The sequence below is a fragment of the Fundulus heteroclitus genome, chromosome 16, assembly GCF_011125445.2.
Source record: "Fundulus heteroclitus isolate FHET01 chromosome 16, MU-UCD_Fhet_4.1, whole genome shotgun sequence".
Lineage (NCBI taxonomy): Eukaryota > Metazoa > Chordata > Actinopteri > Cyprinodontiformes > Fundulidae > Fundulus > Fundulus heteroclitus.
The window spans coordinates 17,250,358-17,262,968 of NC_046376.1; the positions used below are offsets into that span (position 1 = coordinate 17,250,358).

The 12,611-nt window shown below is 37.6% G+C and overlaps 2 protein-coding genes across 2 annotated transcripts; one reads left to right on the forward strand and one right to left on the reverse strand.

Moving 5' to 3' along the window:
- Window positions 1-2,093: 2,093 nt before the first annotated feature.
- mrpl12 (mitochondrial ribosomal protein L12) lies at window positions 2,094-8,444 on the reverse strand. The gene is made up of 5 exons (XM_036148334.1): window positions 8,236-8,444; window positions 5,398-5,596; window positions 5,232-5,306; window positions 4,874-5,011; window positions 2,094-2,686 (listed from the first exon to the last, which is right to left on the reverse strand). Exons 1-5 carry the CDS (start codon window positions 8,292-8,294, stop codon window positions 2,570-2,572), a joined length of 588 nt encoding a protein of 195 aa, XP_036004227.1. The 5' UTR covers window positions 8,295-8,444; the 3' UTR covers window positions 2,094-2,569.
- A 911-nt stretch (window positions 8,445-9,355) lies between these two features.
- Window positions 9,356-12,064, forward strand: zgc:103625 (methyltransferase-like 26 B). Its single transcript, XM_036148729.1, has 7 exons — window positions 9,356-9,466; window positions 9,553-9,755; window positions 9,853-10,015; window positions 10,090-10,149; window positions 11,199-11,266; window positions 11,532-11,610; window positions 11,702-12,064. The coding sequence occupies exons 2-7, from the start codon at window positions 9,556-9,558 to the stop codon at window positions 11,747-11,749; spliced, it is 618 nt and encodes a 205-aa protein (XP_036004622.1). The 5' UTR covers window positions 9,356-9,466; window positions 9,553-9,555; the 3' UTR covers window positions 11,750-12,064.
- Window positions 12,065-12,611: the final 547 nt, after the last annotated feature.

A 12,611-nucleotide genomic window follows, 5' to 3' on the forward strand; every position in this document is an offset into this window, starting at 1 on the left:
TTGCAATGCCACAAAACCAGTGTGAAAGCATCATCACCGACTCGGTGGGGTGTCTCAGAAACAATTTTCCTCCTCCTCCAGAACAATTTTCGGCGCCTCCCACCGGGACAAGTATCTACTGAGTTTTCTCAGAGAAAACTGGATTACTGTAATGCTTGTCAGGGAACTTTTCTATCTAGTTCAGATCATTAACTACAAATATTTTAGTTATCAAGCCGTTTCTCTGCTCATGTCAGGAAGCAGCAGGCACAGCCAAAGTCAGAAATCTTTTTGACATAATTGACTTAGTTTAGTGGAATGTAAATCCTAACGAAAATGTGTGATGGTAAAAGGTCACACTACTTGAACACAGCTGATAGTTTTGTTAGATTTGTTTTTAAACTCTTGATTTTTATCACACCTAAGATTAATGCAATGCTTTCGGTATTTTTATGAGCAGCTTTTTGAAAACTTAACACAAATAATAATTCCCTCAGTCTGCTCACCAACTCCAGCTCCTTTACAAAGCTTCATTCTGCTTCAGAAAGCCAAGCCTTCTGCAGACCACCAGAACACAACTTTGTGTCCTTTAACATTTTGTGGTTTCTTGTCTAGTGCTGGACTTTTTTTCTCTTTTTTTCATTCACAGAACTAAAATTAATCTTGCTTTACCCAAAAGGTCCTCGGAGTGATTCCTATTGGCACTTTGTAATCCTCGACTGAGTGCTTTACGGTCCACTATCTGCTCCCACAGACAATTTGTTAGCCTAATTGGTATTTAATCTCTTTAGCCTGCTTAAAATCAATCTTTACATAAACAACAATACAGTTAAGATTATAAAGTGATAAGCAAGGAATGAATCATTAAAATATCAAAGATTCTTGTCCTGGTGAATTAGTGTGAACATTTCAACTCCTCTGTATTTTTAAAATATGTCCCACATACACCACCTGGTGGCAAACATCGGTAGTGACAAAAAAATTCACTGCAGGGTGAAATTACAAATGCAATAGTCTGTTACTATGCTGTAAAAAGATTTGATTGCTGGCTGTTTCTGATGTCTGTGTGCCCGTTTTCTTTGATCCATTGAAGTAATACGATTGTCGATGCTCATACTTTACTGGGATAAAAAAAAAAACTTTTGCAAATAATTAATAGTAATTACTAAGATGCTTCTGAGTTACATTTATCTGAGGCTTGTGTTGAAGTAAATCCATTTTTTACTGCTAATTTGTTAGTTTATCAACTACTTTTCCATCTGCTGGGTTTACTCTTTACAATTACAAAAACTGATAGTTTTGCTTTGCAAATCACATCTTTTTTAACTTACTCTTTATAATTGCAGCTCAGAAAACTATTATTTACATGCAGACAACCTCTAAAGAGACTTGTTTTTGCTTCTAGTCCACATCTAAAACAAGTGCATCTAAATAAATTAAGCAATTTTTCCACAATTTGAAAAAGACTATGCGATTCCTTTCAGCAACTGAAATATTTTTGTACTTTTGGCTTGAAGTAAGCATGGCTTGAAGCTACTAGAAACCAGATTCAGTTTCCAAAAATGCAATGTCATAAGACCAATGAAAAAAAGACATCCAATGCATAACATAGTGCGCACTATCTGCACTCAGTACTCGGGTTGGCCTCTTTTTGCAATTACTTCATCGATGCAGCGTGGCACGGAGGCGATCAGCCTGTGGTTCTGCTGAGGCGTTCAGGAAGCCCAGGTTGCTTTGATAGCGGTCGTCTGCATTGCGGAGCCTGGTGTCTCCTATTGCTGTTTTTTGCTGAGTTTCTTATGCCGTAAGCAATAATGCTCAAAATTAATAAGAGTCTTTAGAGAATTAACAGGTTTCCTTTTTTACACTGAATTACTGAAATTGACTTTTTAATGACAATTCTCCATCTGAGATGCACTTGCACACCAAAATGTCATCTGCAGGATAAAACATTCAGACCTCCAGCAGGTAAAACACTGTTTTCAATGCCACTACTTTTTTATGCAACCCACCCCAGTCAGACTGAACCCTTCTAGCGCATACTTATGAATGTTTCAAGGCTTCCTATTTTATGGAGGAAAAAAAAAGAAATAACAGAACCAAGAAGCTCCACAAAAGATGAAATATGAATAATTCAACTTTAATGACATTATCAAGGACTGAGTATTTATGGACTCAGCGCTGACATCCACTGAGCTAGATACATTTGGTGTTACTCCACATTTGTAACCCATTCTCATACAGCTCCAACTTCTTTCTGTGAACAGTTTACCGTCAACACAGAGTTACCCACTGATATCTGTGGCATCCAGGCCAGCATCTCTGTAGCTTCCTAGCTACGCAACACACGAGCACATAAGCAGGGAGTGCAGGGGTCGTCTGTGGACGTCGGTTCTCAGTAAAGTTCAGTCCGAGTTGTACCATCCCGCCTGACCCTGCTAAAAGATGGGATCGTTGGAAAAATGTTGGGTTTTTTCCATTTCTCTGGAGATCCTCTTTTTGAATAATAAAAAAAAAAAAGTTTCGATGAAGTAGGAAGTGCATGAAGAAGAAAACTCCGGAGTACACGGGCGCGTGTGCTTCCACTGATTTACTCCAACACCACAGTGCCCCCTGCTGCCTCCAGAGCTGCTTTGAGTTTTTCTGCTTCCTCCTTGGATACATTGGCCCGGATTTCCTGGGGAAGGGACTCCACTAGTTTCTTAGCCTGATTGAAGAAGGAGAGACAAAACAAGAGGTTACAGAACCGGAGCAGCAGGAACATGGACTGAGTCAATCTACAGCCCTGATGTGGTAGAATAGAGTCTCATCAGAGTGTGCTAAACCTTGATGCCTAATATCACATAAAGTTCTTCAGACAGAGTAAATAAAGAAATTAATCTCAGTATAATACAAGTATGAAATCTAAAAGATCTGCTGATTGTAATGCAAATAATGAGTGACAGCATACATTACTGAAAACATCACATTGAAATGATAAGAGTAAAAAAAACAAAAAAAACAACAGTAATTGAAAAAAACAAACAGAATTTAGTTTTTTTCTAGTCTTACTGAACCAAAGCGCTCTATAAAGCCCCATTCACACGCGATACACAGACCACTAGGTAATTTGGGGTTAAGTGTCTTGCTCAGGGGCACATCAGCATGTGAAAGATGTAACCGAAACCACAACCTTCTATATGCAAGACAACTACTCTAACCTTCGAGGTGAGGAAACTGCGAGGTGAAGAACAGCTTTTTAACTGATGCAAAAACATTGTACTTGTTCCACAGTGGGTCAATTGGGGATGCACGATATCAGGAGACTTTACTTAATTGTGATATTATTCCTAAAACAATGTTGACTGATTAACCCACCTTTCCTGCCAATGTAATTTTTTTTATTTTAACATTAAATCATGTCCCCACCATTTCTGTGATGTTTAACACCTCAGATGCTAAAGATGTACATCGGGTGAGGGCATGATGGGTAGTTAACACACCATCCAAATTTTTATCAATATATTATCAATATGCATGGTGCGACTGACAGTTTTAATGCAACGTCGTACAAAATATTGTGTACAAGCAGTTTTTATGCGATTACGACGTTATACACACTGATGCTGTGACGACAATAGCTAATCGATGTATTGTGCAGCTCTATGGTCAAACTTAGTGATTGTGCTGCTGTTTTACAACAGTCCCGTATTTAGAGACTAAATCATTACAAAACCCTGAATATACTCCGTCAGATTTTAAATAGCTTGTTTTAATTTGCAGATTCTTGGTAAACCCAACCTCGTGTTTAGAAATACTTAAAACTCTTAATGCCCTAATGCTGCCTTCTCTGTGTACTATTGTATACAAGGGAGTTGTGGTTATTGTGGATCATTCAATAACAATATACATCGATCAATAGACGTGTGGAAGTTTTGCATTCTGGCTTATTATGAAGGTAAATACTACAATTGTTTTGTTACCCAGGCTCCGCCCCCCTCAAAGGGTTCAAAGAGTACCTGTTCTTTTTTTTCTTTTTTAAAAACTAGCAGTTTTTGGTTAAAATTTGGTAGAATAAAGGTTTGAGTTTGAATTCAGTGTTTGTGTGTCCTGCATCTAAAAATAAGTAATTAAGCAACAGCATAAAATGGCCAGGGCTGCACTTTAAATACACTGCTCAAAAAAATAAAGGCAACACAATGTATAAGTGTTCCCTTTATTCTTTTGAACAGTATATATGTTTTGAATTTTTTGATAATTATAGATATCGATCAATATGATTTCCATTGTATAAATATGCTTTTTTTACTATATTGTCCGGCCCTAGTTCTGGTCTCACTTTCCTATTAAAGTAGCATAAACTGCCTAAGTCACGCATATACTGTTCATGTGTGGTGTTTGACACTGGCAGGTTACAAGGTACAAGGAACAAATGATGCATGAGAATGGGGACAAAAAATTAAAATATGACTCAGATGTCAAAACAAATATTTTTTTAAAACTCCAAACAAAAACAAAAAAATCTGGTAACTGGTCCAAAACCTGCATTGTTATGTTGCTCCTCTAGTAAGAGACCATTGCTTTACACATTCTATACCCTGCAAATGCAAATACACGCGTTTCTAGATGCAATCATCTACAGGAAGTTTTTTTTTTTTTTTTTTTTTTTTTTAAAGATGACCAGTAGTCATGTTTTTAAAAACCAACCAAACTAGTCTGAGCGCAGTCATGCAAATAACTGCTTATCTGACCGGCGCCACATTAACACTGCAGGTTTAACGACAGCAGCAAAACAAATCCACAGAGACAACCTCGAGAGGTTTATGAGCACACATTAATCTGGAAACACAAATACTTAAATGAAAAGTCACACTTTTGAATCTTTCTAAAAAACATTTTTCAGGGCAAGTCCTACCTGCACCAGATTCAAGCCTTGGATGCAGTTCTTCACCTCCTTTATAAGCTTGACCTTTTCAGCCGCTTTTAACTCTGTCAGCTTCACTGTGAAGTGGGTCTTCTCTTTCTTAGCCGGCGCCTCCTCCTCTTCGCTGGCCTGGTTTCACAGAACAGCATCACAGGACAGTTGCTTGAGGATTTTTTTACTTTTATAAAACAGAACTGCATTGCAGCCCACAAAGATGCAATGATCAGAAAAAAATAAAATAAAACAGCACTGATTTTCCTTCATGGTGTTTTTCTTTTTCAGTTTAAGTGTTTCAGTAGATCATGCTGTATTGTGGCTGTTTTGCAGCAGTCGGAGGCAGAATCTGTACCTGAGCTGCAGGGACAGCAGATGCAGCCATTGCCCCCATCGGCATCATTCCAACATCTTGAATGTTCAGGGTTTTCTGTGAAAAAAAGAGAACATGGGTCCGATTAGAGTCCAGCTGACAACTGTGATTTCGGGCTCAGGGTTTTGTTTTTTTTTTCTTCGCAAACCTTGAGCAGCTCGTTGAGGTCCGACACCTCTAACAAGGTGAGGCTGGCGATGTCGCTGACCAGCTGCTGGATTTTCGGAGAGTACTGTTTGGGCGCTCCGTCTAGAGGGGGCGTGGCTATGGCGTCTGAATGCGAGGTCGGGCTGGTTTTCATTAGTCGGAGAGAACACAGGGCCGGTGCCTGCTGCTGAAGGTGATGCCTGGAAAGCAAAGGTCACATCTGCTCAATGTCTGGAGACACGACACAAGTCACTGTTCAAGTAGATGAAAGATTAACAGGGATCCTGCAGCTGTTTCGTTCTGGGAATATCTCTTCCTATAGTTACTCTCGTCTATTGGATAAGAGATAGAGATACAAAAATGTTACAAGAGATTCGAATAACTACTTACAAAATAATATATTATCTTTCAGTTGATACGGGGAAAAAAACAAAGCAAAAGGTTTCGATCCTGGTGTCTCTCCTCTGGCTTTCTGCTCGTTTTACAATTTAGTCTGAACTTAAATGACTTGCCTTTTAAACATGCACACCACAGTATGTTAATGTACCTTTATGTAGATAAAAGCATAAAGGTGATGAAAATTTGTAATGAGCTCTGCAAAAGTTCAGAAATATGTTTAAATCTCTGCTAAAGACTCGTCTTTTTGTCAAGCCTTACATTTAAATAGATTTGACTTGAACTTGTTTTTTTGTTAATTGATTTATTTTTACATTCTATTCTTTTGACGTATCAAATTAGGAAATTATCTTTTCTAATATTAATTTTGACCAGTTTGTCGTATGCTACCATAAAGAGGTTGCTATTTTATTTATTTTGAAACTATTTCACAAATTATATCAGTATTACTATTTGTTTTGAATTTTTTTCAAATACAATTTGAATGTTTTTTATTATTTTATGACACCATCAAATAGTACCTGAACGAGATAACAACTATATTATCATTTATTTTGACCGTGTATCAAATATAAATTAATTTTTTTTTAACAATACCACTTTTGGCAGGGTTAAAACTATTATTTTATTCATGTCATTTTTTAGTAATACAAAATTAACCACACGTTTCTATAGCTTCATACTTACTAAGAACCCAGGGGCATTTCAAAAACTGCAGAGCCAGTGTGTCAGCCCCGGGGCCATGTGGGGCCCTTAAAAGAATTTTGTCTGGCAGTTTAAGAATGGTAGAAATTTGACCCTCCGTTAAATGGAGCTGATGCAGACAAACACCAAATGCCAGTTTTTTAGGATGAGACTTTCAATGACGAATTTCTATTGTTAATTTGTCATTTATTTCAATTTAATTGTCATTTACAATGCTTAGTATTATTTATTTTATTAGCCACGTTTTAACTTTTATTCTAATACTATAATGAGTAGAACCTAAACCTCCAATTATTTTTCATTAAAAAAAAAATCTAATTTTTGTTCCTGGAAATAGACTAAAAAAACTTAAGGAAAAGGTAAGAAAGCTCTAAGTTGTGGGGTTTATATAAAGGCAGACTTCTGACACCCTACAACACATGTGCCAAACCCAAGGCCCGTGGGCCAAATCCAGCGCGTCAAGGCAATTTATCCGGCCCTCAAGAGCCAAAAAAGGCATATCATGTCATAAAGTAGAGGCATGTATCCTTTTAAATTGTATAAAGTGGTTAAAACTGTACCTCCTGTAGCAAATGTTGATTTTTTTGTCATGTGTAGTAACTAGGGCTGGACGATATAGGAAAAAAAGCATATCGATAAAATATAAATCACATTGATCAATATCGATAATTATCAACAAATTCAAAACATATATTTTAAGTGCAGCCCTGGCCATTTTATGCTGTTGCTTAGTGACCTAATTTTAGATACAGAACACACAAACACTGAATTTAAACTCAACCCTTTATTAAACCAACGTTTTATAAGGAAGGAAAATTTTTATTCTATTGAACTTTTTATTGACCCTTTTTTCTATCATCGATATACGTCTATCGATCGATATATATTGTTATTGAATTATCGTCCAGCCCTAGTAGTAACAGCATCCTGCCACTAGATGTCAGTTTTTCCCACACCACATTAAAACAACCCAGAAATGTCCAAAAACAGAAAAAGTGATGCAGAATGATCAGAGTTTAAAGAGTAACTCATCCCAATATCAACTTTTTTTTTAGATAAGCTGGGCCTAACGGTGCTTCTTTTATGTTACTCTGGATATTTTATATTTCTAGGTGAAATGAAATAATGAAATCAAAAAGTAGAATCTATACACATGCCTTTTAATGACTTCATGATGCCAAAGTGGTCCGATGAGTTCGACACCCCTGCCCTACAACAATTTTTTTTCTATGTTGCATCTTGTTTTATTAAAACATTGCATCCCTGCTTTATTGCAATGCAGTTTTAGGGGACACCCCTGCTACATTACTGCAGGACCTGCTCTATCCAGGTGACTCCAGTTGCTTTTATGTTTAAATCTGAAATACCGGGCGAGCTAATTAGCAAACAAACAGCTCAACGAAAAGAGGCTTTAACTGTCGGCGATTAAAAGGCCCACTTGAAAGGTTGGATTTTAGAGTAAAGATGTGTTTTACACCATCAGCCGAATAGGAACATGATGCTAGAGGGGAGGCATTAACCGCCGGCTAACTCGCCTTAAAACTCCTCCGCAGATCATTAACCCGATTTTAAACTGCAGTCCAGAACCGCATGCAGTATTTTCACGACGTTCCCAGAGACAAACGGGAGGTATATGCAATAAAAGCAGCAGCTATGCCTGGCTGTCTGCCCTTGAAGAACCCCCCACCACCACCACCAAGAAGACGCGGAGACGTGCAGCAGTTCCGGGGTTACGTACCGGTGTGTGCTCGCGGCGGCCCGCATGGCGGCCCGGAGGCAGCGCGTGGTGCAGTACATGCTGGCGTTAACCGGAACCTCCGCTGAGAAGAACAGCAAATCCAGACGATCGCAGACAGGTCCAACTCCGGTGCCACTACTGCCTCAACAGCACATGGCGTCCTCCCTGTGCCTGACCTACCCACAATGCATTACGTGAACTGTTAGAAAACGTACGGGTGCTCGCTGAGGACTATACAGGCGAAGGTGATCGCGGGTCAAGTCGGAGCGCCTTTAGTGGCGCTCGAAGGAAATTTCAGAAAGAAAAATGTTGATATTTCTCTGTAGCATTAACATGTATAATAAAAAAAATACGGTGGCCCTGAGGTGCAAAACATTTGACAAATAAATACTACAATTAAATCATAAATGATGATGTCGTAAGACTCAGTGGACTAAATTAGACTTAGACACTTTATTGTCATTTTGTATGCACAAAGTGCGTACAGAACGAATTTTCGTTTGCAAACAGCTTGAAAGATCACAGTAAATTGCAGTAAATTTCAGGATAAAGATGCAGCAGCGGTTTATGTAAAGAATTGAAATGTAAACAATGTAAAAAAAATCACAGTAAATTGTAAGGAAAAATCACAGTAAATTGCAGTAAATTTCAGGATAAAGATGCAGCAGCGGTTTATGTAAACAATTGAAATGTAAACAATGTAAAAAAATCACAGTAAATTGTAAGGAAAAATCTCATTAAATTGCAGTAAATTTCAGGATAAAGATGCAGCAGCGGTTTATGTAAACAATTGAAATGTAAACAATGTAAAACTAAACAGTGCAGGGGAAAGTTTTTGTGGCTTCAGCAGTTCTAGCTGCTGTAATTGTACATTACCATGTATCCTGCTGAAGGTTACAATTCTTGTATTATTGCATTCTTAATGCATTATTGTTACCAAATGGTGTGTAGAAATTGCAACTTTTCGCATCGTCTCTGAATAAAAACATCTGCCAAATCACCAACAACATTTTCAGTCATGTGATAATAGTTGCACTGGTCAAACACACCTTTGTAGTATTTATATAATTTACCCTCAGAGTGCATTTGTGTCCTAGCCTCACCAGACAGAGTGAATCCTCTTAACCAGGTAATCTGTGGACCCATCTGCTGTTACAGTCACCCACCGTACATCCACTCTACACCAACATGTCACCTCTTTGTTAGACCACGTAGCCCAGCGCAAGAGAAGGTAGGAGATAGAAGATATAAATGCAGTTTCTGATTATTTTTTTCATGAAGGATTTGACCTTTTTTTTTTTTCTTTGTCTCTTCCAGAACATGCTGCTGTCTCCTCAAGCAGAGAGGAACTGGGAGAGCCTCTGTGAGGTGCTTGAAGACGTACTGGAGGAACAGTCTCACAAGCAGCTATTTGCCTTAGAGATCGGCTCCGGGACGGGACAGCATGTCATCAGGTTTGCGCAGAAGTTGCCCTTTGTCACTTGGCAGCCATCGGACATCAAAATGGAGTGCCGAGACAGGTTCGTCTCTCACTAAAAAAAAAAAATACGTTTGCAACTTTTTATTAATACATCTGGTGTAAAACAAAGAGTGGAATGAATGGATGTTCATTTTCAGCATTAAAGCCTATATAGCTGCAACCCACGTGAAAACTGTGCTGCAGCCAGTCCTGCTGGATGCCAGCGAGCCTTGGGACAAATGGGCAGGCGTTTCCCGTAGCTCCTGTGACATTATCATCGCCATTAACCTGCTGCAGTACAGCTCCTTCAAAACAGCACAGGTAGGAACCCAGAAAAAAAAACAGCTCAGACATTAACAGCCAATTTCCAATTTGCTTCTTAAATTTCTCCGAAGGGCGTTTTCAGTGGAGCAGGGCAGACCCTCAAACCAAACGGCCTTTTGATAACATACGGGGTATGTAGAAAACAACTTGCTATGGCACACACTTCACAGCTACACTAATTTTTTGTCACTTATTTCAGAAACTGAAACTCATTACAGAGATTCATTACACGTGGAGTGAAACGTTTTAAGCAATTTATTAATAATGCTCACAGTTAATAAAAAACTCAAATTCAATGTCTCAGAAAATTTTAATATTATTAAAAAAAAGCTACAAACTGGAAACTCATGGTGGCACTCGCTAAATAGTTTAATAACTTAAAACAGCTGCAAGGGTTTCCTGAGCCTCTAAATCAGGGGACACCAGGTAGCCCCCCCCCCCCCCCCCTCATGTTTGTATTACATAATGTCAAGGTGAGCTCTAATTCTTCCAGTTCAAAGGTCAGTACAGGTGGCCCTTCGCATCACACAGTACTAATGAAGTAGTTCCCAGTGTAAAAAATGTTGGTGACCCCTGCTCTAAATGTTCCTTCAGCCTGGGTCCATAGGCTACACAATCATGGCGAAGCTTGATTGATTTTAAGGGTGGAATAATAGTAGGCTACAACTTACATGTTCACTAAACCTTATGGTCAAGAATCTTGTGCAAAAAGTTGAATTTGTTGGGGATTTTGTCTAATTCACTGAGGATCTTAAATATACACCAGCACAAATCCATGTTTATGGTGAAAAAATATATATCCTTAAGAATCCAGCAGCAGGCAAGTGACTATGGACTGATTTTTTTTTTTTTTTTAAGTTTATTGATTTTGTTCTCCCAATTTATTATCTCCAACTGCCACTAATATCATGCAATTTTTTTTTGATCTGGTGTATTTTAAAAGTGCTCCTTTAGTTGTTTTGAGCAGCACATACAAGCATTGATGTATAATTTTCTAAAGAAAACCCATAATATAAAATATAGAGAACAGATTATATTTTTAATTAAAAGTTGCCTATTCTTTTTAATCACTTCACAGTGTGAAAGGAATCCTTAAAAGCCCAAAATCGACATGACATTCATGGTTATGAGTGTTTTTTTTTTTTTAAATTTCAGTAATTTAAGTATTTTATTTTTTCAGGTTTATGCTGTTAATGGCATTATTTCACCAAGCTGTAATGAAGTTCTGGATGAAGAACTACGGAAACTGTGAGTGAAAACCATCTCTGTTGCTTAAAAAAAAAAAATCTGAATGATTGTCAAAATTATGTTGGGATGTTGGTTGACTTCATCGCTATTTTCCTGTTCCGATTGTTAAGACCTTGATGAAAGTGTGAGGAAGTTGATTACTTCAATTTTCATATATCTGAAATGGTTGTTCTATATTTTCAAATATATAAACAAATATAGAATATATTCTGTATAATAATGTTTATAGTTTCCAGCTGGAGCAAAGCTTTCTTCTGTCTCACAGGAATCCAGAGTGGGGTCTTCCAGACCTTGACGTGCTGAGGCAGCAGGCCTATGGAAACGGGCTGCGTTTGGAGAGAATGGTGAGAAATAACGTGCCAAAAGGCTCTCGTGGTTTTTACTGTTCAAACATCCACCAGCACATTTATTATGCCTATGAAATGTTATTTTCAGATTGAGATGGAAGACTACTACAAATGCCTCGTCTTTAGGAAACTCTGAAGGTTGTCCTCGTGAAATAGACTTTGTAGCAGAGTACTGGTGTCACCAATAAGGTGCACATATAAAAATAAATCACTATCGTATACTTAATATCAAATTTAAAATTGTATATTTACAAAGATATGTTAATTTGGTCAGTAAGGAATAAAGTGTTAGAACTATGAGTGCAAAACTAACATTCACGTTTGCAGGACTCAATCCTGTGCCACTATGGAGCATTCTGCCTCCAGACTGACACTTTTTTTTTTCACTGCATGTTTTAGATGATTTTTTTAAATGTTTTGTCCTTTATTTTTATTGCACTCATCACTTTTACTGGTGTATTTTATCTATATTTTACTTTTCCTGTTTTTATTACATTGTTTTACTGATGCAGCACTTTGAGATTTTCTGTAATTGTAAAGTGCTTTACAAATGAAATGTATTATTTTCTGCAACTGGTTTAGCTTAGTTGGACGTACACAATGTACCACTGTTGTGGCAATGCTGTTGTTTATTTCCTCTAAAAACATTTTAATATTTTCTTCCATCAGGTCTTTACTTCTTGTTCTCTTTTCATTTTTAGCCCACCTTTTTCCGTCATGTTTTTTTTCCTGTGTTGCTCATTCTAAATATTACCCAAAAAAATGGCAGATGATGAGGTTTTGTATCATATTGAGTATTTGTAAATTAATAAATGCATGTTTATTAAACTCAGTATTCGGAGTATTGTGCCTTATGTACTTAAATTTCTTTGATCTACAGATATTTTGTATAAAAACAACATAAATGCATGTGCAAATTTTGAGCGTGGCGGTGGCGAAGGGGCTGTAAAACACAAATCTTGTATGGAGACCAGTCCATGAAGTGGCTGTCATGAGTT